The 25,357-nt window shown below is 41.0% G+C and overlaps 1 protein-coding gene across 5 annotated transcripts in view; it reads right to left on the reverse strand.

Moving 5' to 3' along the window:
* Positions 1-25,357, reverse strand: part of DENND4A (DENN domain containing 4A) — a 95,283-nt gene that overhangs the window by 64,744 nt on the left and 5,182 nt on the right. For 3 of the 5 annotated variants that reach the window (XM_032232956.1, XM_032232957.1, XM_032232953.1), the window contains exons 2-4: positions 16,451-16,780; positions 11,425-11,674; positions 4,308-4,377 (exon numbers count right to left, since the gene is read on the reverse strand). In XM_032232956.1, the coding sequence (XP_032088847.1) occupies positions 4,308-4,377; positions 11,425-11,674; positions 16,451-16,758 (628 nt within the window). In that variant the 5' untranslated portion in view covers positions 16,759-16,780. Of the gene's footprint in view, positions 1-4,307; positions 4,378-11,424; positions 11,675-16,450; positions 16,781-23,029; positions 23,106-25,357 lie in introns of those variants that run through there. The other 2 variants (XM_032232954.1, XM_032232955.1) reach the window with 2 other exon arrangements.

Consider the following 25,357-nt stretch of genomic DNA (forward strand, 5'->3'; position numbering starts at 1 on the left):
GTTCGCGTGGAAATGTTGCGCGCATGCTCATTAGGGCCGCGCTCCAGAAAAGCCAAACTTCTAGGTTCTAGAGAGCCTGAGGTTCAGCTGGCAGGCGCACATGCACAGGGTGGTTGTTGGCAGTGCTACACGCGCAAAGGGATCGCACTCTGGAAAAGCTGAACTTCTGGGTTCTGCCGCGCATGCGCACCCGACAATCAAACATGAGCACACCGCTTTTCGGCATTCCTGTGCGCGAAGGACATCTGATCGTTGTGCACGCATGTGCACTGGAAGACAAACAGGCAAGGCCATACATGCCGGGCAACATGGCTTCACGTGACACTTTGGGCACGCCTGTCATAGGTTCGCCATCACGGTTTTAGGGGTTAAGACCAGAATCAGAGCATCATGAGCCATGGCAGCACAGTGATTAGAATGCAGGATTACAGGCTGACTCTGCCCACTTCCAGGAGTTTGATTCCAACCGGCTCAAAGTTGACTCAGCCGTCCATCCTTCCAAGGTGGGTAGAATGAGGACCCAGATTGTTTGGGGGCAAGAAGCTGACTGTGTAAACTGTTTAGAGAGGGCTGGAAAAGCACTGTGAAGCGGTATATAAGTCTAAGTGCTATTGCTATTGCTTCATCTGTCTATCTATATATCTGTGGTGCTCACTGCCAGGAGTTCGATCTTGACCTGCTCAAGATTGCCTCAGCCTTCCATCCTTCCAAGGTTGGTAAAATGAGGAGATATAAATCAGGGGTCCCCAACCTGTGGGGTTTGCAACCGGGCTGCAGGCCGCAGAAACGGCTGGTGAGCTCATCAGCACTTGCACGAGCAATGAGCGAGCATGCACGTGCGTTCCCCATTTAAGTGCGCAGCAGGCGTGCATGCACACTGCTTGTGCAAATGGAGCTATGTAGGCCGCTCGTGCAGAACCCTTCCCCTCTTCCCCCTCCCACCCCCGCCAGTCCACAAAGCCAAAACATTGGGAAACTCTGCTATAAACTACTATATGGAACGGTGTATAATTGCTATTGCTATCATCCAATTGGAATTATTATTTCTCATGATATAATGCTTTGTGGTTCTTTCTCATTAATTGGAGATTATGCTGAGCAGCCTAAGATTGCATGAGCTTTGTTGGCATTTGCATCACACTGCTGGCTTATATTCAGTGTAATTATCTAGAACTCCTAAATGTGTATTTTTTTTAACATGTCAAGACAAATATCCTTCTGGCAAGCCAAGTTTCTTCCATCCCTTTGATGTCCTCCAATTTATTTATTCCTTTTGTTTGGGAATCTGTTTAGCCTACATTCATGGCATTCAAAGGTCTAAAAAAAACCCCCATCAACTCTTTCAAAAAAGGAATAATTTTTTTAAAATTATTGTGGACATCACAACTGTGACCAGGGTAGATGTTATGTTCGTTTATCTCTTTAGAAGGCTGCTCTTTGAATAATTTATTCTAAAACTATGCAAAGTTTCCTGCAGGCTTTCAAATCCTGCCTTATGTTATATTAATTGAGCCCAATTTCCCTTGTGGAACCAAACAGAAAACAAAGGTTAGCTTATTGAAGTTATTCACTGATGAATTGACCAATAAATGCAGGGGCAACTTCTTTAGTTGTTAGTAATACATCCAAAAAGTAAAAGAGTATAAAATAATTTGTTTTTACTAAAGACGTTGTTGAATTGGATTCAGGTTTGGTGATTTAAGAGTTTTATATTTGGATCTCTGTGTACTCATTTCATGGCTGCCACTTAATCTCCATTGTTTTGACTAGCATTATTTTTCACACTGCTATCATTATTCTCTTAATAACAAATGTGGGTGGTAAACTGTGTATCTATTTGGCAACCAAGCAGGGCCACCCAGGTGTAAGACTGTGGCTTATGCAGCTATCAGATTATTAGAAATTCAAAATAAAAGGGTGAAAAGGCTATTAAAATAGTCTAACAAAGAACTATGTATAGAGGGAATCTTTCTCAATCTGTCGGGACATTCAGCTCTGCAAGACAGCTACATTCAAAGCCTTTTCCTAGTCTTAGTTCTCAGGAAGATTCTCCCAGAAATTTTCCCATTAGAAGATTAGACCTGACACAGAATTACATCAGAGGTCTCCAAACTTGTTAGGTTTTAGACTTGTGGACTTCAATTCCCAGAATTCCTTAGCCAGCAGAGCTTGAAGACTTGAAGCCTCAAACCCGCACAGCTTCAACCTCAAACTGTCTACCGTGGATCTCACCCCATTCCTAAGAGGTCCGTAAAGGGGTCATTCATAAGCGCACCAGCGTGCCTACCGTCCCTGTCCTACCGTCCCCATTTATCTGTATTTACTTCCCTTATTCATGTTTATGTTCATACCTATTCTTGTTATCTTGTACGTGTTTGACAAATAAATAAATAAGACTTAAAAGGTGACAAATTTGGAGATCCTTGGATTAGATTAAGGTTAGACCTTCATGACCAAGGTCCCTTCCAATCCTATCATTATATGTTCTGCATCTTTTTCAATATTATTCTTTTTTTTAAAGTATCTTTTAAAATATATTTTGGTGTACTTCTTATTGCAATTGATTGCCTCAAATAGTTGACTGAACTGAAAGGTGGGATATCAATGGAATAAATCAAATTAGCAATCAAATAAAAATCTCTGAAAAATGCAATCAATGGAATTTTGGATGCTGCCCTCTCTCCAAACGCCTGTAATGTATCTGTGTCACATGAATCGCTTTTCCCTTTGCAGTGCTTGGAGGAGCTGCGGTTCCATTATTTCATTATATGAAATTCTTTGAGAAACCAGTTGACAAATTCTATGTCCTAAGTTCAGGTAGGAATTTTTAAATACTGGTTGTATCAGACAGCACAGCTACTTTTACGATGCTCCTAACTTTTCCCATGAGTTCAACGCTGCTACTTCGACTGTGCTACTTTCAGGAGCACAGTCAAAAAATGCAGTTTGACATTTTGCTCTGTGGATTACATACTATACTGAAATCTCTGAAGTATTTCAACAGGCTTGTCCAGGCAGGCTCTGTAGGGAAAAAAATAGGGCTATTTCTATGCTTGGCTGTTTATACCTGTACGCCTCCAGAGTTTCACAATTAAGTTTTCTTTTGTTTTCTTTTCAAACTCAACAACAGCTATGAATACACTTGGCCCTGAAATATCACACCTAGAATTTCCTTGCTGGGGGAAGAGTGGCTACTTGAGACAGCCTAAACCTAAACTAGTGTATGGAATACTCCATACAGTTCTGGTCACCACGATACAAAAAAGATTCTGAGACCCAAGAAAGAGCAACAAAGATAATAAGGGGTCTGGAGGCTAAAGCATACAATGAAAAATTGGGGAAATTAGGTCGCTCTAATCTAATGAAGGCAAGGGTTGACTTGACAGCACTCTTCCAATATTTGAGGAGTGTTAAAGAGCCGATGTGGCGCAGTGGTTAGGGTGCAGTACTGCAGGACACTTCATCTGACTGTTATCTGCAGTTCAGGGGTTCTAATCTCACTGGTTCAAGGTTGACTCAGCCTTCCATCCTTCCGAGGTGGGTGAAATGAGGACCCAGACTGTGGGGGCAATATGCTGACTATGTAAACCGCTTAGAGAGGGCTGAAAGCCCTATGAAGCGGTATATAAGTCTAACTGCTATTGCTATTGCTATTAAAGAGCAGAAGGGTCTCTTTAGGACAAGAAGCAATGGGTGGAAGACCATTAAAGAGGTCTTAGAACTTAGAACTAAGGAGGAATTTCTCGGCAAGGAGAACAATAAATCAATGGAACGGCTTTCACCAGAAGTTGTGGCTGCTCCATCTCTAGAGGTTGTTAAGAAGAGATTGGATAGCCATCTTGCCAGAATGATACAGGGTTTCCTGCTTGACCAGTGGGTTGGAACAGAAGACCTTTGAGGTTCCTTCCCACTTTATTATTCTATGTTCTATATTCTAAATATGTTAGATTAACAGAACAGAATAACAGAGTGAGAGGCCTTGGAGGTCTTCTAGTCGAACTCCCTGCTCAAGCAGGAGACCTTATACCATTCCAGAAAAGTGGCCGTCCAGTCTCTTCAAAGCATCCAATGATAAAGCACCCACAACTTCTGTAGGCAAGCTGTTCTACTGATTAATCGTTCTCACTGTCAGGAAATTTCTCCTTATTTCTAGGTTGTTTCTCTCCTTGATTAATTTTCATCCATTGCTTCTCGTCCTGCCTTCAGGTGCTTTGGGAAAGAGGTTGACCCCCTAGGTTGACATGTAATCCATAAAACCATGACATGTAATCCCAGAAACATTTTTGAAATGAATTGACCACCCTTACCTGCTTTGTATGATATGGTGTTTGTTTTTGCCACAGATTTCTTATAACACAAGTAAGCTGATAATCCCCACTGTGGAAACATAACATTGAAAAAGGCAGATTAGCATTCTAGGCCATGTAGAAGCACAATGTTCTATTCTAGGTAATGTAGAAACAAAATGTTGGATCATAAAGTGTTAAACAAATTCGATAACACAAGCTATGTTCCATAAAATGCTGCTTCTTTAAACCAACTTTTCTAATTACAAATGGAAAGTGCTCAACAATCATATGAAATAGTTTATTTTTTCATATAGGTAAAAGATAGCAACCTTTTTTCCTCTTTTCTATTGGATTCATGCTGACTTAAACCTTTTGGGGCAAAGTGCTTAGCTCTCCTAACTTGCAATTACTCACTCTAGGATCCACTTTTAGCAAAAATATTATGCAATTCGAGGATTTCTGTGCAGTATTAACTTATTTCTGCTGCTAGCAACATGTCTATGCAAACAAAATGTTTACGGTATCTCACTAAACGTTGCCACACATCTACATTCCAGGGCAGACCAGAAGTAAAGGGGAAAGGGCTACCAACAACAAAAAAAGCATTTTGGACAGAGACATTTTGGGGGGCAAAAGGCATGTTTTCATGTATTATGCACATGATAAAATATACATTTGACTTAGCTGTCAAAGCTAAATTATAAACTAGCTAAGGACATCGAGAACAGGCAAAGAGCAAAATACTGCAAAGGCAGTAAGAGAACTTGGGAGAATATGAAATTTCACAACATCCAAGCATGTAAAAATAATCATGAAGAGGTATCTTCATAATCAACCACTTATACTCAACACATCTTATAATACAATAATACAATAGCAGAGTTGGAAGGGACCTTGGAGGTCTTCTAGTCCAACCCACTGCCTAGGGAGGAAATCCTATACCATTTCAGACAAATGGCTATCCAACATCTTCTTAAAAACTTCCAGTGTTGGGGCATTCAAAACTTCTGGAGGCAAATTCTGTTCATCCTTTTTTAAAGCCATTTTTTGCCCTCCCCAGGCTCCAGAGGCTTTATAGGAGCCTGGGGAGGGTGAAAAGAGCCTCCCCTGCCCTCCCCCCCCGGAGGCCCTCTGGAGGCTTCATGAGCTTCCTTGAAGCCTCCGGAGGGCAAAAAACCGGTCCTATGGGCAAACCGGAAGTTCGGGAACAGACTTCCAGTTTGCTCGGAGGGTCGTTTTGACTGCTCTGGAGGCTTTAGAGAAGCCTCCTGAAGATCCCTGAAGCCTCCGAAGGGCATCTGGGGGGGCGGGGGAGGCTGTTTTCACCCTCCCCAGGTTCCTGTAAAGCCTCTGGAGCCCAGGGAGCGCAGAAAAAGCATGCAAAAAATGGGAGGGGGTGCCTGTAGTGCACGCATGCACACTGGAGGGGTCACGCATTGCATTATGGGTGCAGCACGTCTGCAGACGACCCCCCCTGCACTCCGCCACTTAGGGCACGCGAGCCAAAAAAGGTTCGCCATCACTGACCTATACTGTACCTGTGCATTTTGGATTTTTTGGATTTTTTTATTTTAATTAAACAAAAACACAAAAAAGAATCATCCTTCATTACATTTTGTAGAAAGTGTGTCAATTGGTTACAGATAACTTTTGTGCATTTCTTCCACAGTCATTACTTATAGTTCATATTATATTATATACTTTAAGTCAAAAAAAATTATATATCTTACTATCAATGTACCACAATTCTCATTTGACTACAATTATTTAATCATGTTTTTACCTCAAATCATTCATACTTAAAGAAACAACCACATAATGGCATTCAATAGCTATTTCAAAAAATCCTCCAACAACATTACACCTTTATAGCATCTTTTAAATAAAAGTCAATAGCCAACATTTTTAATCCTTCCCCCCTTTTTTTCCCAACTCACTGACTAACATTTATATCTAAGTTACTTTAGCCAATACCGTAGCATGTGTATATTGTTAAACAATGACCACTAACATTTCCTTGTTGTTATTATAATTGGCTACAAATCATTTACTATTTATGCCCCATCTCCTCTCATCAGGGCCCCCACCCTCCCAAAAAAAACCTTACACCTTTATAACAAGATCTAAATGAAAATTTGTTAATAAAATTTATAGGTCTTTTTCCCAAGTCACAATTTACAATTTATATCCAAATTTCTATTACTAAATTGTCAATACATGTATATATTATTATGCTGTATTCCATCATTTCATTATTATTTATGGTTAATTGTTAGCAAGTAAACATTTAATAACAATCTAAAACAATCTAGAAGTTACAAAGTTCCTACTTATTAATCACCAATAATAAAAAACCTAATTTTTATTAACAACTTTCATTGTCAACCTGTATCTTTCCAATAACAAAACATTCTTATCTCTCTTGTCAATTGTGGAGTCAGTCTTCTTTTTGTCTCTTTTGTAAGGTTTTTATAGGCTTCTCTCTGCACTTTGTTGCTTGAAGGGTCTCTCAGATAATCTCCTTGCCCACCAGTTGCTATTAAAGTTAACTTGTCTTTGTTTGTCAATCTTGCTTCTGAAAAAATTTCTCTTCTTATGTCTATCATCATTAGTATTTTTTTCTCTTCTGTGTCCTGGAATCTAGGGTAGAGCTCCAATTCGTCGAATTCCCTTTTCCACATTCCCTTTCCATTTTCACCCACATTTGCTCCATTATTACATTCATCTATTTTCTTATCTTTATCTTCTATATCTTCATTCTCCCCTTTAATTTTGGAGACTCCAACCCCATCATCTTTTGCTGTGAGGAAGACTAGTCTTTCCAGCTTCTTCTCAATTCTCCCATATCCTTCCAATAGATTTTGAATTCCAGCCAAGATATTTTGGAATTTTAAGGTTTCCTCATCTAAGTATTGACCCATGTTTCCAAAACAGAAGAGAGAAAGAAAGAAAAAACAATAATTTCATTTCATTTTTTTTTCATTTTATTTGACATTTATAGGCCGCCCTTTTCCCTGAGGGGACTCAGGGCGGCTTACATGACTGCCAGTCTAGTCTTCCAGGCTTCTCTTAGCTTTTATTTTATTTAAGTTGACTTAAACACAAGCTCTTTTATGCTCTTCAAAGGGGAAGGGCTCTGTTCCCCCTCTTTCTTTCTTTCTTTCTTTCTTTCTTTCTTTCTCTTTCTTTCTTTCTTTCTTTCTCTGCCAAAATAGTTCTCAGAGGCACCTGTGAAAACAGTTGGTGCCCTTGGTTTTTTATCAGTTTCTGTAAACAAGTTGCAAACCCTTCAGCTGCAGAGTTAGTGAAGTCAAATAAAGAAAGAGATACATTGTTTAAAAAAAAAGCTCCCACTGGCAGTTAATTTTCACCTTCTGTAGGAAACAAAGTTCTTTAGATTGCTTTTAGTGTGATTTAATAACAAGTAATAGGAAGAACTGCTAAAATAAAAAGGAAGGTTTTAATCCAGAAGTCAAAAAATAAGCAACAAGAAGCAGAAGAAAAAAAATCAATCCATTCACTTTAAGAGGAGAAATGGAGAATGTGACGGACATTTCAATCCACAAAAAATAGTTACAATGACAAAGGGGGGAAAAAAACTTTCCACAGCGATTCCATTAGGATTATTTTCGCAGTTCAGTTCTTTTGTTTAAGGATCAATTTGGTTTTAAGGAAACATTTCTTTGGGCAGTCTTTAGCAAAATAGAAAAAATACCTCACCAGATGGACTCACTTTTTCTTTTCACTTCCTTCTTTCCAGAGCGTCCCGCCTAGGGGCTGCCTGTTCACCGCGGGCTTGAAGCACTTCCCTTGGGTCTAACAGGGATTTTGCGATATCCCTGAGACCAGCAAGGCTTTGTCTTCCTGATCACCATCTCTACGGGACGGTTTAGGTCTCAAAGGACCCTCCAGCGGCAAAAGTGTCAACGGCAGTCTCAGAGTGTCGAGACCGCATGCTGTAACGTCGCGACATGGCTCCTCTTTTCCCTGTGCATTTTGTTTTTGTTGCCTAAATGTAGAACCTTACTCTGCATTGAATTTCATTTTATTAGATAGTGCCCAATGTTCAAGTTTGTCAAGATCCTTCTGTATCTTGAGCCTATCTTCTGGAGTGTTGGCTATTTCTACCAGCTTGGTGTCATCTGCAAATTTGATGAGTTCCCCATTTATTCCCTCATCCAAATCATTGATGAAGATGTTGAAGAGTACTGGGCCTGAAACAGAGCCTTGGGGTACTCCACTGCATACTTCCCTCCACGTAGATGCAGTTCCATTGAGGACTACACGTTAAGTGCGGTTGGTCAGCCAGTTACGAATCCATCTGGTGGTGATGCTGTCTAACCCACATCCTTCTACTTTATCTAGTAGTAGGTTATGGTCTATCTTATCAAATGCCTTACTGATGTCCAAGTAAACTATATCGACGACATTCCTCTGGTCCACTAATTTTGTCACATCATCAAAGAATGCAATAAGATTAGTCTGGCATGATCTGTTTTTGACAAACCCATACTGGCTTTTGGCTATTACTTTGTTTGCTTCTAGGTGTTCGCTAATTCGTTGCTTGATTATTTTTTCCAGAATCTTTCCTGGTATTGAGGTCAGGCTGATAGGTTCTGTAGTTTTATCTTATTGGAGTTGCCCCAGTTCTAACATCTGACGAACTGATACCATTATTTCATTTTTTAAAAGCTGTTTTCTACATTAGCCTTTTTCAGCATTGTGTTTTCGAGAAACTGTGTAAAGGAGACAGGTTTTTCAACCACTGTGCCGTGGCACACTAGTGTGCCGTGACATAGTGTAAGGTGTGCCGTGGGAGAATTACTTTATATATAGTCAATATAGGCACAGAGTTAAATTTTTTTAACATTTTCTAATGGTGGTGTGCCTCGTGATTTTTTTCATGAAAAAAGTGTGCCTTTGCACAAAAAAGGTTGAAAAACACTGTTCTATCATGTAAACCAGCCTACAGGTAGTCCTTGCCTTATGGCCACAATTGAGCCCAAATTTCCCATTGCTAAGCAAAACATTTGTGAAGTGAGTTTTGCACCATTTTACAACCTTTCCTGCCACAATTGTTAAGTGAATCGCTGCAAATATTAAAATTTCTCTATTTTGACAAGCAGAGTATTAAGGCAGTCCTAGCCATTCTTATAACAGAATAGCATGATAAATTGGGAAATAATAGAAACCGCTGCCAAAACATGATATACTCTACAATATAAATGTTGAGAATCTATGGTGTTAAGGTTTAGTAGCAAAGGCAATCTGGAATCTAGAGCAGTGATGGCGAATCAAGTACCAAAAAGGGAGCATTTCGCCAAAAGGGAACACCAAGTGCTGAAAAGGGAGCACTTCATGCATGTGCATTCATCTGGGCCGTGACCAGGAAGAGGAGCTACTCAGAGGGCATGCGTGCATCAGAAAATGCACTTGTGGTTTCTGGTGAGCACCTGCGTGCCAGGCAGGTAGACTTTCAGTTACTGGTGCGCATGCGTCCACGATGGTCATCTGGCCGGCGTGCATGCTCACGCTGGAAAATGGAAGACCAGCTCTTCCAGTTTCCGGCATGGCCGCACATACAAAGGTCAGCTGATTGTCGTGCACGCATGCCTGCCAGAAACCTAGAAAAGGAACAGGCGACGCCATGTGTGCCAGCCGACATGGCTCTGTGTGCCACTTTGGGCACGCGTGCCATCGGTTCGCCATCATGGTGCTAGTGAATCTCAGGACCAGCAGTAATAGGAGTTCAATGAAGACTCATAAAATTTAAACCTATAAGAAATTAATAACTGATGAATTTATTAGTATTATAATATCTATGCATTTGGATTCAATATTTTAAATTATATATATATATATATATATATATATATATATATATATATATATATATATATATATTTTATATATATATATATATAAAATTCAAATAACACTGCAATTTGCCAGATATGGGCAGGAGGACCTACAAGCAAACTTTGCATTACTTCTTCTACAAATATCCATTCAACAGAAACATTTATTACATAGGAAGCTTTGTCTGCTTAATTTTTTGCAATTTTAAAACGAAGAAGGCTGCTGTTTTACTGTCACCATAATTTGTTCCGATCACTGCGATTGGAACAATATGTAAGCTCTCTGTAATTAGAAATGAATTTTAAAATTCAAATGTGTTGATCATGCTTCTCTTTCAGCTGTCAAAATGCACATGGTTTTGCCTTTTTTTTTTCTAAGAAAGGACCGAAAACCACATTTTATCATTTAAAAACAGCCCTGAAGAATAGGGAGATAAGGAATTCCTTAACACATAGGAAGTCTAGCAACATTCTATGAAAATGTTTATTTTCAAAAATAAACTATTAGCTTCCAATTTGAAAAAGTCCTTTTGGCACAACTGACAGTTGAAACAGGAGATTTTCATTTTCTATAACCTGAAATATCAGAAAATAGGTAACATCTGAAGAGTAGTTTAATTCATGCCTTTAAACCAGTGCAACATTTCAAAGCTGTTATGTGAATCATTAACAGTTAATACAAAGAAGATAATGAAAACCTTCATTTCCATTGCTTGAAGCAAGGAATGGGTAATTGCCGGACGCTGATTAAAAAAATATTTGTACTTGAAATATTAGCCATTAAGGGCAATATTCATGAAAAATCTCTTAGTATCAGATGCTAAATGCAAACGGGGGAAAAATCAGTGTGAATTCCCAGAGGTATAGTAGGATATGTCAGTGCTTTCAACCTGAGTAAATTTAAGAGGGGTGGACTTCAACTCCCAGAATTCCCTAGCCAGGACCCCCACCACCCACCACCCATGGCTGTTTGAGGAATTCTGGGAATTGAAGTCTTAAAATTTGTCCAGCTTGGGAAACATTATTTTATGGCATTCAAGAATGGCTAAGAACAGACAACATTATAACACAACCAACTAACCAAGAGTAGAAAAAGTGTTGCTCACTCATCAATAGCAGCATGAGAAAATCTAGCCCCAACTAGCTAGAAAACCTACCATAATTCAGAATATTAAAATGAATTAACAGTCCCTCACCTGTGCTATACCGTATGACAAGTATTAAAAATCCACCGGGGGGGGGGGGGGATATAACTCCAAATCCAGAAATCACCTTACCATACTATTGTTCAGATTCTTGTCAACTTTACAGAAGGTGTGTGGCGGGGTTTCCCCCTTGCTTGGGATAATGATGCAGATGTCTGTGACCGCCAAGGTGTTCTGGGTCATGTTCTCCAAAGCTCTCCGATACGTTATGTACACTTTCTGGGACGAGGCACCGCTGCTGATATTCGCAGGGCGGCCAGACGGAGTGGTCTGGATGATTTCGCATCCCTGCTTCAACCTCTCTTTCCCGTCATATAAAACCCTAGGCGGAAGAAAATAAATTAAAAGCAAGTACTTAAAGCACTGCTGGGGTACGGAGCAAATTCAGCCCCGTCATAACAGCACAATCCTAGATCTCCCCTACAGCAGGGGGAGGGTCAAATGCTATTTCATTGAGGGCCGCATCAGGTTTGTGTTTGACCTCAGTGGGGCGTGACCAGGGGGGCATGGCCAGCTCAACATCACTGTGTCGGGAGCGCCTGTGGTGGCCCGAGCATTCTGCCAGTGAAAACGGAGTTCGGAAGGGCTGCATACGGCCCTCCTGAGCTTCGTTTTTGCTGGCGGAGGGTTGCAGGAGGCCGTCACAGCTGAAAACGGAGCTCAATAGGGCAGCACATGGCTCTCCCAAGCTCCACTTTTGCTGGCAGACGCACCGCGGGCCGGTCCTTCCCTGTTTCCAAGGCAGCCCCGCAGGCCAGATCCACCCCTCGAGCCTTGAGTTTGACACCCCTGCCCTACAGGTAGTCCTCCAGTAATGAGCCCAATTGCAACCAGAATTTCCTTCGCTAGGCGACCGGTTGTTAAATGAGTTGTGCCTGGTTTTATGACTTTTCACCATGGTGACAAAAAAAAAAAAGGAAATTGGGAAGCTGTCGCAAACCCACGCAATCGTTAAGCTGATTCCGCTTCCCCCATAAACTTGGCTTGGCGGAAACCAGTTGGGAATGTTGCAAAGGGGTGGTTCCATGACTCCGGGATGCTGCAACTGTTGTAAAGATCAAGTGGCTGAATTTTCATCATGTGACCGTGAGAATGTTGAGACGGTCGGAAGTGCGAGGAGCGATCGTGAGTTAATTTTTTTCAGTTCCACTGCACCTTCAAATGGTTGCTAAACAAAAGTTGTAACTTGAGGACTACCATTTCAGTCAGAATCAGTCACATACTCAAAATCGAATGCCGTATATAGGCATTTTTGCAAATAAATACATTTTCTAGTCAATTCTGGTTCTGCCACCAAGGAGTATCTAAAGGCCCATTGGGTTTATAATTTACAAATTACTATTGTCATCTGAAGCAGAGAAACCCAAAAGGACAGGATCAGACTAAATGCAGGCTCTTAAACCATAATATCCTCACTGTGGCCAATGAGAGGCCAAAGGGAAGTCCATAAACAGGGCACTCAACCTTCCTCTTATGTTTCTCAGCTTCAAGTACAGGTAAATAGTGGGAAACTTGCAGATCCCAAACCAAGAGAAATATAGATTAGCTGCTGACAGCTTTCTCTTTGGTATTGTCAAGTCTCCAAATTGATGGCCATCCTTATATCTTATGAGCTACATATCAGTGTGACAAAGTCCTTTTTCTTATTCCAATTTTCCCACTTTTCCGGAACGACCGCAGGTTGTAATACTTTTGAGAAAGGAAGAAACTCTTCTCCTTATTACTGAATCTTCTTGACAGCCATTTTATGCCTTTAGTATCTTTTATGATATGTGGTATTTGAATTACAGCTAATATTCTAAATCATCATCTGCACCATAAGTTCAATTAGGGCATTATTAATATTGTCAGTTTCATTTGTTTATGCCTTTCTTAACAACCTCCAGGAGAGAATTTACTTTTTTCATAGCAATCAAATCCTGAGTCAGTTTTTCACAGTTATTCATCATGTCAAGCCAGTCGATTTTTGCTCAGAGAATTAGATTCTTGCTTTTACGTTAGACTCCCCCCCCCCCGTGCATATTTTGTAAAGGTAAAGTTAGCAATAGCAATAGCAATAGCAGTTAGACTTATATACCGCTTCATAGGGCTTTCAGCCCTCTCTAAGCAGTTTACAGAGTCAGCATATTGCCCCCAACAACAATCCGGGTCCTCATTTTACCCACCTCGGAAGGATGGAAGGCTGAGTCAACCCTGAGACGGTGAGATTTGAACAGCCGAACTGCAGAACTGCAGTCAGCTGAAGTAGCCTGCAGTGCTGCATTTAACCACTGCGCCACCTCGGCTCCTTTACAGGGTAAAGTTTTACCCTGTCCAGTCATGTCTGACTCTAGAGGACAGTGATCATCTCCATTTCTTAGCCAAGGGAGATATCAGGGTTTGTTGCAGAAAAATCAAATCCAGAAAGCACACAGAGATAACTGATTCAGCTGGATTCATTAACTTCTTTATATACACAAAAGCAGATAAACTGCACAGAATCTTAGCTAGAGGTTCTCCCCGACCCCTGCGAACCCCCAGCAGCCCTCCCCCGGAAACAATTCAAAATGGTGGTTTAACTAAGGAGTCTAAGGTATCTTGAAATCTGCCTATCCAACGGACAATTCCGTTCCGCATTTGCTCATCCAAACTGTGTGATCTTCATCTGAGACCCTACTCTAAGTGCTCCTGCCAAAATCTGTGGAAGGCCCTCCCCAGAGAGGTCTACCTGACACCTACATTCCAGCATGGTAAAAATCATCTGTAATTTTCTCAGGTTTCATAGTGATAAGACTGTGATTTTGCTACTTGTTTTGCAATCAATTTATCACCTCTTATTGCTGCTGCTGAACATTTTATGTCCATAATGCCGAATTTTTTTTTGTTGGTTTCGGTTGGTTTATTTTATACATAGCTTTACACACCACCGATGAAATTATGATAATTGAATAGTTTAAAAATGCAAGACATGAACAGATCAATAGATGTCCTAACAGTTTTCTGAAATAGCTGTGTTTTATTTTAAGATCAAACATCCTTCCATAGTGGCTTTAAGAAAACTACCACTGAAATTGAAAAACCATGATATTGTATTTTTTTTCCTGTGCTTTTCTGCATATGCATGCCCCCCCCCCCTCGGGAACTTTGGAGGATTCAACAAGTTGTCCAAAGTGTATTGGCCTGACAGAATCCTCTGTCAGCCCCACTCGCCTCACACTTATGGAGAAAATACAAGGAGAAAGGTGTGTTGGATATACTCTCTGCCTTCTTACGTTAGTTGTAAAAATAATGGCGGGATGTAAATAAATAAGTAACATAATATTCTCCTTTTGGCTCATCACTTATTTCCTCCTCTCCCCCCCCCCATTTAAAACCTAGGACTATGAAAGCAGGGCATCCCTCGAGAGTTTAATGCAGCTACCTCCTTCAAAAATGCCTTCAAATACCAGTACATGAGAGGGGCTGTCTCAGGAAAGATGGAGTCAACCTATTCTCCAAAGCAACTGAGGGAAGGACAAGAAGTAAAGGACGGAAGCTCATCATGGAGATCTCCAACCTGCAACTAAGGAGAAATTTCCTGACCATGAGAATGCTTAATCAATGGAGCAGCTGGCCTCCTGGGGTTGTGGTTGCTCCATCACTGGATGTTTTCAAAAATGAAATTGGACAATTGTTTGTCTGGGATGGTATAAGACAGTGATGGCAAATCTTTTCGGCACCGAGTGCCAAAAAGGTTGCACGGAAACATTGCGCACGCTGTCATCAGCGCCGTGCTCCATAAAAGCCAAACCTCCGGGTTTTAATGCGCATGCATGCCTGACGATCAGCTGGCTGGCGCACATGCCGGTTTTCGGCACTGCTGTGTGCAGGAAGGGACCGTGCTTTGGAAAAGCTGAACTTCTGGGTTCAGGCATGAATGTGTGCCCGATAATCAGCTGGCTAGCGCACGTGCGCACATCTGTTTTATGCACTGCTGCGCACGCAAGGGACAGATGATCATCATACGTGCATGCAAGCCAGAAACCAGGAAGACAAACAGGAAAGGCTGCATGTGCCAGGCGACATGGCTTCATGTGCCACTCTGGGCATGGATTTCATAGATTCACCATCACGGGTATAAAGTCTCTTGCCTTGAGTAAAGGGTTGGACCGGAAGGCTTCCAAGCTCCCTTCCAATCCGATGATTTTGTGATTCCATGAAAAGGCCCAGACTTAACTGTTTCAAAAGCTCTCTCTGGTTGCTTCATTTCAATAATGATCTCAGTGGAGGTGAGTATGGATGTACACCCAAATTCAGGAAAGCCATCAACATGGCCACATTTATCCTCCTGAAGAATGCAGCTGCTTTAAAGCTCAAAAGGCAGATGTTTCATTCACCTGACCTACGTTATGAATGGTGTTGTGGCCCACTAGCAGCCAGCACAACTGGCAACAGATTCGGACAATGAGGAGGTTGGGGAGGAACATGGACCAGTCCTGGAGGCTGGGGAAGGCTCTGAGGAGGGCTCGGTGTTGGAGGCAGAGAGGGGGCCAGGGCTGTCTGACAGTTATCAGCTCCCTTCAGAGTCGGACATCAATGAGGCAGATGAACAGCTGGAGCCTGTTCTCAGTGTGCGCATGCGCAGAGTTGCCAGACAAAGAGAACAGCTAAAGAACAAGGGTCAACTTGGGAGTAAGGCCACAGGTAGATGATGAATGGCTCCTCCCAGAGGAAATAAAAGAGGAGTGTAAGGGGAGTGGAGTTTGCAGGAAAGAGTTAGTTCGCTTAATTGGTTCATGACCTTCTGAGACTCTTTACCAAATTTTGCAGATATCGGCTTGGCAGCTCTCCAAGCCAGATAAGGTCGGTGGCTGTAAATCCTCCCTTGAAAGACTTTGCTAGATGTGAATGAGCAGAATTCAGAGTCAATTAACAAAGGGGTTTTTTGTTGGGACAAGGAGTTTGCTTCGTGCTCTTGGGAAGCCTCGGTCAGAACAAATGGTTTATTTTAAATTCTTTGCCCAACCTAGTCAAAACATCTTCAATTTCATTCCCTACGAATGCTTCCTGCCATATTAAATGCTCCAATTCCCGCCAAGTTTCCCCAGAACAATAAACTAGTAAGGAAAAACTGACTTACCCCAGATCTGTTAGTGGGGGCTTGTCCCTTCCTCTCCTGTAGCACATATATATTTGGGGTCCCATGAGGCTGCCATTGTTGAGATCAGCAGACAGTCCTGAAGGAGTAACATCAATGCATTTGTATCCAGGAGGGACTTCTTCCCCAAGGGATTTAATGATCACTGCCACATCTGTGATTGGTTCTTTGGGCTTTGCAAGCTTATGACAAGCATCGTTGAAATGAATTTCCTCCTCAAGTGGTTTAGAAATATCGGTTAATCCTGCCACCACAAAATAGTCAGCAACCCGAGATCCTCTGTCTTCCATCTTCCATTCCAGAAAGTTCTATCTGGTGAAGGGTTAAAAACAAAACAAACAAACAAATAAATAGCATAGTCAACGTGACCATGTGGAAGTATCCCTTAAAACCCGCAACTTTCAAGAACTATTACATTTTAGGGGGATGACTTGTCCACATTCAGTTTTCGGTGTAACATTTTTATTGAGTTATAAAATATTGTAAGATGTAAAATAGAAAAGTAAATAGGAAAAAGGTAGGGAGGAAGAGAAGCGAGGAAGGATACCATTGACTTCCTACTCTCTCTGTTGCGGTTAAAATAAGACATTAACATCAAATCACAACTTTTTGCTTTTTCATAATAATATGAACAAGCCATTTCTACAAAGATCTATCAGTCTAATCTTTAAACCCCAAATCAGTGTTTCATCCTTTTCTACTTTAAGCACAAAGTTTAGAGGTGGTCTCCATGTGGAAACAAAAATACTTATATATTTTTCTTTAATCAAAGTCAGCCACATTCAGTTTTATGTAAAAGAGACTTTTCTCCCTCTCCTCATCATGGAATGAAAATACACTTAAGATTTCAGGATTTGGTTATACACCCAAGTTCCAGCTTCATTATATAAAAACCAGAAATATCCATTTATCAACAGACCATAAGCATAAAGAGCTTGTCTAGTTGTGAGCTCAAAAAACTCATGTACTAGGAATGCACAGTTCTTTTGTGCAATAATAACAGAATTTTGTATCAAGATATTCCCTTTTCAGCCTTTGGCTAAGATTAGCCATAGTGTACACTAGTGTTTCTCAACCTGGTTGACTTTAGGATGTATGAATTTCAACTCCCACAATTTCCCAGCCAGCACACAGGAGCTGAAGCCTACACATCTTAAAGTTGAGAAACACTGGTTTGTAAAATCACTATGTTGTGTTATATACCATATAAAACACACCAACATCGTTTTAAGCAACTTATTGTACTGGGAACTTTAAGTGAAATTATAGCCTCAACCCTCAAAAGCAATTTGTGCCGACATAATGGAACTTCAATATTTTTTCAAACACAATATTGGCTGTGTAAGCAAATGCTTGTAAGAGTTTACACAATGCAATCCAGATTAGCCCTCTTCCTACTCTCTCTGACCCCACTCCAACACTATTTTGTAACAGGGGGTAAAAGGGGAATTAAGAAAATAACTGTGTGCACTGCAGAAATGTCAAGTACAGAATGACTAATAATTGAAAATGAAAAGAAGAGATATGCTAAATATATATTCCATTTTTTTCTCCAGGAGCTCAAAGAATCTTACCTGGAATATTCCCTTTATAATATTTCTCTGTTAATAACAGTCCGGTGGGGCGGCTTACACTGAAAAAGGGGGAATGAACTTGAATCTAAATGTGGCTTGCACACACACAAACACACATGGGATAAAGTGGATTGGATCCCACTAATTCCTATAGAACAGAATAACAGAATTGAAAGGGACCTTGAAGGTATTCTAGTCCAGTGTTTTTCAACCTTTTTTGTGCAAAGGCACACTTTTTTCATGAAAAAAATCACGAGGCACACCACCATTAGAAAATGTTAAAAAAAATTAACTCTGTGCCTATATTGACTATATATAAAGTAATTTTCCCACGGCACACCTTACACTATGTCACGGCACACTAGTGTGCCGCGGCACAGTGGTTAAAAAACACTGTTCTAGTCCAAAACCTTGCTCAAATAGAAGATCTTATACCATTCTGGACAAATCTTTTCTTAAAAACCTCCATCGATGGAAACCACCAACTTCAAGATACAAGCCTTTCCACTGGTTAATTATCCTCACGGTTAGTAAATTTCTCCTTAATTCCAGGTTGCTTCTCTCCTTGATTAGTTTCTAGCCATTGTTTCTTGTCTTGCCTTCAGATGCTTTGGAGAATAGCTTGATCCCCTCTTGTTTGTGGCAGCCCCTCAAATACTGAAATACTGCTATCATGTTCCCCCCAAATCCTTCTTTCCTCTAGAATATCAATACCCAAATCTTGCAACCAATCTTCATACATCTTAGTCTCCAGGCCTTTGATCATCTTAGTAGCTCTTCTATGCACTTCTCTTTTATTTCTTTTATGGTGTTCTCATCAAGTCTACTAGTGAGGCTGATATAGGAATTAGAGTCTTATTTACCAATTCAGCATCAACCTACAGAATAACAGAGTTGAAAGGGGCCTTGGAGGTCTTCTAGTCCAACCCCCGGCTTGAGTAGGAGACCTTACACTATTCCACGCAAATGGCTGTCCAAGTGCTTCTTAAAATCCTCATCATACTGTGTTCATTCAATAAATATAAGTATAATCTTTATTGTCATTGTACTTAAATACAACGAAATTGGTTTTAACCTCACTGGTTCAAAATTATAGCAGAAACAAAAGAAAAAAGAAAAAAAACTAGCGTGTGCATGGAGTGACTGTGGTTGTATTTAAAAGTCTCACAACCCAAGGATAGACATTATCTTTAAACCTATTTGTTCGGCTGGCTATACTTTGATGTCTTCTGCCTGATGGTGGAAGTGCAAAGAGACACTGACCAGGGTGTGAATCATCTCTGAGTAGCTTCCTTACTCTGCTAAAGCAGCGAGATCTGGCGATGTCATCCAGTGGTGTCAAGAGGGCAACCAATAGTTTCTTGTGCCGAACTGATCACTCTCTGTAGGGCCTTCCTGTCCGCTTCAATCCTTCATTCATTCCACTTTGCCTTTAATGCCCAATTTCTGTTGACGGTTCATGCCACAACTGACACCAAATAATTGTAGGCGATACATATAAGCACATGTGTGCACTCATGCACACACACACAGTATAGTAGGTTGGATGTCACTGATTTCCATGAGCGCCTCTAAACCACAATCTTATTGTATATCCTCCATCCTGCTGCTATCCACTATTTTCCCCCAGAAAAATCCCTCTCTGTCTACTTTATTTAGAAAGAGAGAAAACTTCTTTTTAGCCACAGCTTAAGCAAAGGGAGAAAACATGACTAAAGGCTTTTTTCCAGACTGAGCATTGCTGATTCACTAAGTATTGAAGTCTTTAATCCTGCATTAAGGATAAAGCATTAGAGAGAAGGCACTAAAGGAGAAAGGAAACAAAAAAAAAAGAAAAGAAAAGATGGACCGATGTCTTTTCAACCACCGCTCCTTGACTGTGGAATCTCCACGGCTGATATCACAGCCTATAAAATAAAATAAACTTCAAACCAGCATTTAGCTTTCTTTAGTCTCTGCAGTTTGCCGCTACCTTATCAGCACAATTGAGCCAGCAGTTCTGAGTTTAAAGCAAGCCCTTATCATTAGGGATTGAGGCTTCTTCTCTTACCTGAGGCTCAGCTATCCCGGGGGATGGGGGGGTGGGAGAGACCTCCAATGGTAAGGAAGAAGAAAGATGAAAGCCAAAGGCAACTCCCCTCCTCTTCTCAAAGCTTATTGGCCAGCAGAAAACTACCAGCTCCCAATTGGCTCTTCGGCATTTGAAGCTCTCCTGGGCTTCTATTGTCTTTGCTCATCACCTGGATCCACAAATCTGGTTCCTTGTTCTTTGACTCTTCAATCTTCAGGCGTCTTGGGACTGCACTCTTATAAGCAGCAAATAAATCAGTACAGTTGACACTGAACGTACATAGGTTCTGTTTCATAGGTTCCAAGAACTAAGCCTCGATACAATCCAGCGTATTTTTAAGTGATGGTCTGCCAGCCTTCAAGGGAAGTCAGGGTGACATGTGTGGCCGTCATTCACTGCTTTCACTTCCCACTTGTTCTCAAAGGATATAAAGAAAGGACGAGGACTAAGGAAGACCCAAGGTTGCCTAATGACTAAAAGGGTCCGTGGGGGAAATGCTTCCGTCACTTGGTTGGGCAATGTTGAAGAACCTCTCTGTCCTCTTGAAGGACACTTCCTTCCCTCTTTTGGACTTCCTATTCATCACTAAACACCAAGAAGAGCCACTGATTTGCTCTGTCAGAGAAGTCAATCATTCTTCGAGTCAAGCCGGCTAGAAGAACATATTCCACTTCTAAGACTACTAGACTGAGAAATCCTTCACCAAGAAAGCAAGGAAACATCTACCGTTACAGTCAAATTTATCAATAAATAAGATTCAACCGCCCTGATCGCATTACTTCTCGTCCTCCAGAAAAAGAAAGCAGGACAAGAAGCAACAGATGGAAACTAATCAAGGAGAGAGCCAACCTAGAAATAAGGAGAGATTTCCTGACACTGAGAAAAATGAACCAGTAGAACAGTTTATCAGTAGGGATGCAGTGGCTACATGGCTAAGACACTGAGCTTGTTGATCAGAAAGCTTGGCAGTTCGGCGGTTCGAATCCCTAGCACCACGTAACGGAGTGAGCTCACATTATTTGTCCCAGCTTCTGCCAACCTAGCATGTGAAAGTTGAAAAATAGGAACTGCCTTTGTTGGGAAGGAAACAGCATTCCGTGCACCTTCGGTATTTAATAATGCTGGCCACATGACGTCTTTGGACGTCTTTGAAGCGGATGAGCACTGCCCCTAGAGTCGGGAACGACTAGCACATATGTGTGAGGGGAATCTTTACCTTTAGAAGAGCTTGCCTTCAGAGGTTGTGGGCGCTCCATTACTGGAGGTTTTTAAGAAGAGACTGAATAGCCATTTGTCCAGAATGATACACGTTCTCCTGCTTGAGTAGAGGGTTGGCCTAAAAGTCTTCCAAGGCCCCTTTCAACTCTTCTGTCATTCTGATTCGAAGTAGGGATAAGCAGAGAAAGCCTCTATTATTGGTTCTTTCAGCTGCATCTTTGCAGTCACAGCTTCAATTTTTTTAAAAAAATGAGATTAGCCATAAAGATAATTCCTCAGTGTGTGGGAAGGGAGATATTCCAACAGGGCTTCCAACGATGACATCCCATTGTGCTTACATCATCTCTCTCCATGACTACTGAAAGGTGGGCTATGTTGTTTCAGCCTCACTAATATGGCACTTCCTCCCCCTCCTCTTAACTCCGATAAAAATACTCAGAATTGCCAGCTCAATTGTGCTGATAAAATAAGAGAAAGACATAAAATATTGATGGGGTGATCCAAACAACACAAATACAGATCCTTTCTCAAAAACGAATTCAACAGATAATTAGATCTGAAGAAAAAAATTGCTGCCAACCTGCCTCCCACTGAGGACCTGTACACTGCACGAGTCAAAAAGAGGGCAGTGAAAATATCTACAGACCTCTCACATCCTGGATGCTATAGGGCACTGCACACCAGAACAACTTGACAGTTTTTTCCCCCAAATGCCATCACTCTGCTAAACAGCTAATTCCCACAACACTGTCAAATAAGTTACTGACTATATTACTATCATTCTTCTCTTCCTTCCTAGTATCTATCTTTTATGACTATAACCATGTTGCTTGTATCTTTACAATTTATATTGTTTTATTTGTTTCCTAATATGATTTGATTGCTTATTAGTAACGTTTACTATTACTAAGCGTTGTATCTTTTTATTCTTGATGAATATATTTTATTCTCATGTCCACTGAGAGCATATGCACCAAAGACAAATTTCTTGTGTGTCCAATCCCACTTGGCCAATAAAGAATTGTTCTGTTCTGTTCTGTTCTGTTCTTCTGTTCTATTCTATTCTATTCTATTCTAAAAAGACAAAGCAGTTTCCATCTAATGAGGACCTGTAATGTTCACAGGGAGGGAAGAACTGGTTTCACCTTCCTTAATCCCTGAAAGCTGATGCTATTTTATCAAACACGCTGATCTAATTGATTTAAAAGAGGATACGGAATGGTTTTTTAAAAATTGAAACAGAGGGACAAGATCTCAGATTCTTTCTCCAGAGGCAATGACTCCCTTCGAAAACGTGGCTCCTGTTGCAATGGGGAGGGTTGAGCATTTGTTTAAAGCCAGCCAGGCTATCTGGCAGAAAAGAAAACAGGCATGACTCATCCGAGTTCAACAGAGAAGCTTTTCCCATCCAATCTGTACAAAACAAGCAAATCCTCCATAGAAATGGTTAATTCTAAAAAAAACCCAAGGGATTTCACCGAAATGCAGATTTTGTAAACCTTATTTAATGAATCTCCACCCCCTCCCCCCCCCCCGCCACCCTTAAACAAACCTAATAATCTCCCTTTAGCCTCCTGGACTGATTATTGTAATTATTAAAAAGAAGAAAGCAGGTCATTCTTTGTTTTCCAAAATTATAATTTTTCTCTAATATTAGCAATTTTACACTTTTAAACGGAGGAAGAACCGTTTTCCTACCTCTCAGTAGAAGATCAGAGTCATCCGGCAAAAAGAGCCCGTTCTCAAGCAAGAAGATTGAAAGTAAGTTTGAGAAAAAATAAAAACCCAGTAATGGTTACATCATTGCCTCCTGCTATGTCAGACAACAATTGCCTAATAACTGCACATTTCTCTTCTGAGAAATTAAAGTGTTATGTGTAAAATGATGATTACATCAATTATACCTTTTTAGGACAATTTATTTGGTTGGGCAATTCCTTTCGGCTCTCTTCTTCTGAAAAGCATATTTCCAACACAAAAATCCATGTTCCACTTGTTATCCTGTAGGAAGTTAGCACCCACCCCTCTCCTAAAAAATGAAATATCCTGGGAAATATTGAAAAGGCAGAATATTATATTTCCCTGGATAAGAATATTTTTAGGCAGGAAAGAGACTCACTCTTAATAGCCCCCACCTTTGTCAATGGGCATTAAAAAGCCTGAGTTAGTCTACTCTACATAACAAAGGTATGATTCACCTTCCACAGAAACTCACCACATGGCATCTGGGAACTCAACCAAGGTTGAGACTCAAAAGACACACAACCTACAAAGTTAGTCAAGACCCACCCCTGGGAGTCTGACAACGAATCAGAATACATTTCTTAGACAGGAACAGGAACAGGAAACAGAGAGATGGGGCTGAACAGAGAGTATAAAAAAACCCAGGAACTCCCAGCAAGCCCTTTCCCCCCTTTTCCTTCTTCACCTTACATCTGGAACAGTGGTGGGATATGATGGGAATTCCGGTACTTGCTGAGAGCACCAGGTACCATTTCGGTACGGTGCTCCGGAGGGTCTGCCCGCCCGCCTTACCTGTATTTGAGCCAATTGGGGCTTACGGCACACGCATGGAGCGTACGGTGCCTGAACGACGCTCCACCGAGCAGCTGGAGCATCGCAGAGTGTCACGGGTGGTAAGTACCCACGCGCATGCTGCGATTGCATGTGATGGACGCCCGGCCCCATTGCACCGTACCGTAACCCACCACTGATCTGAAACCATGTGATCCCCCTTTTCTGTTCAGGAGCTCAAGCCATGTAATCCTGTCCACCACGTTTCCAGTTTCTTTTTCCCCATTTGTAACTGAACCCAGAAGGACATTTCTTCCAACAATCCTAAGGTGCGATGCATTTTAACTAATTGGAATTTCTCTCCAAGTTCATTTGTTCACTAGCTTTCTGTCCTGTGTCTTTTTGAAGAAACCTCAGGAAATTAACGAGTTCCCATACTTTTATTCCTGGGGAGAAAGATATGTTTAGCCGAATGCAGAGAAGGTTTAGGGAAGACCTTATAGCCATCTTCCAATATTTGAGGAGGGGAGGGAGTCAACCTATTCCCCAAAGCACCTGAAGGCAAAATAAGAAGCAACAGATGGAAACTAATCAAGGAGAGAAACAACCTAGAACTAAGGAGAAACTTCCTGACAGTGAGGGACAATTGATCAGTGGAACAACTTGCTCTCAGAAGTTGTCGGTGCTCCATCACTGGAGTTCTTCAAGAAAAGATTTACCTGACCATTTATTCAGGACGGAATGAGGATTCCTGCCTTGGAAGGAATAGAAGACCTCCGAGGTCCCTTCCAGCTCTATGATACTATTTCTATTTCATTTACACATAGAATAGCAACTTACATAGCTGCCTGGTTCAGGAAGCAGACAGCCACCTAATATTCACACATATGGAATTACATAGATGAATGAATAATGTTAGCATGCTAGCAATGTAATTAAGAAACACTTCAAAATACATTGTTGGTTATTGTATCAACTGGCCCTAAACCCCAACATGTTTTTTCCCCCTTCTGTTCAACCCTGTCTTGATTATCAGACACAAAGTAATAGGATTATTTAAGACAGGAGAGCAGTTCTTTCATCTGGTTTATCCAATTTTTTCCTTATTTTTAGTTGGGCCACATGAATTAAAAGGAGCATATCCTAACTTTCATGGGATGGGGGAACATTCCAAATTTAAATTCTAGTTCCCCCCCACCTCCAGTTGACAAGCAGGTCAACAACTACTACATGCATCAACACTGTTTTTTTTTTCCAAAGCAAGCCGTAACTAATTTTGTTTCCTATTAAAAAGAACAAAACATACGACTTTACTTCTCCAATTGCAACGTCTGGGTTGCAATATCACCTTCCTTTGCACCACAACCCAACAACCATCTCATTCAGTCAAGCACACCAATACATCCATCAATCGACGCCAGAGGAACCGATTGGCCAACAAATCTATATCTTCAGAAGGTATAAACATTACGAAGTGCAAGAATAATGTTCATCAACGTAGAAAGTAGATTA

This window comes from Thamnophis elegans, chromosome 16 (assembly GCF_009769535.1).
Source record: "Thamnophis elegans isolate rThaEle1 chromosome 16, rThaEle1.pri, whole genome shotgun sequence".
NCBI lineage: Eukaryota > Metazoa > Chordata > Lepidosauria > Squamata > Colubridae > Thamnophis > Thamnophis elegans.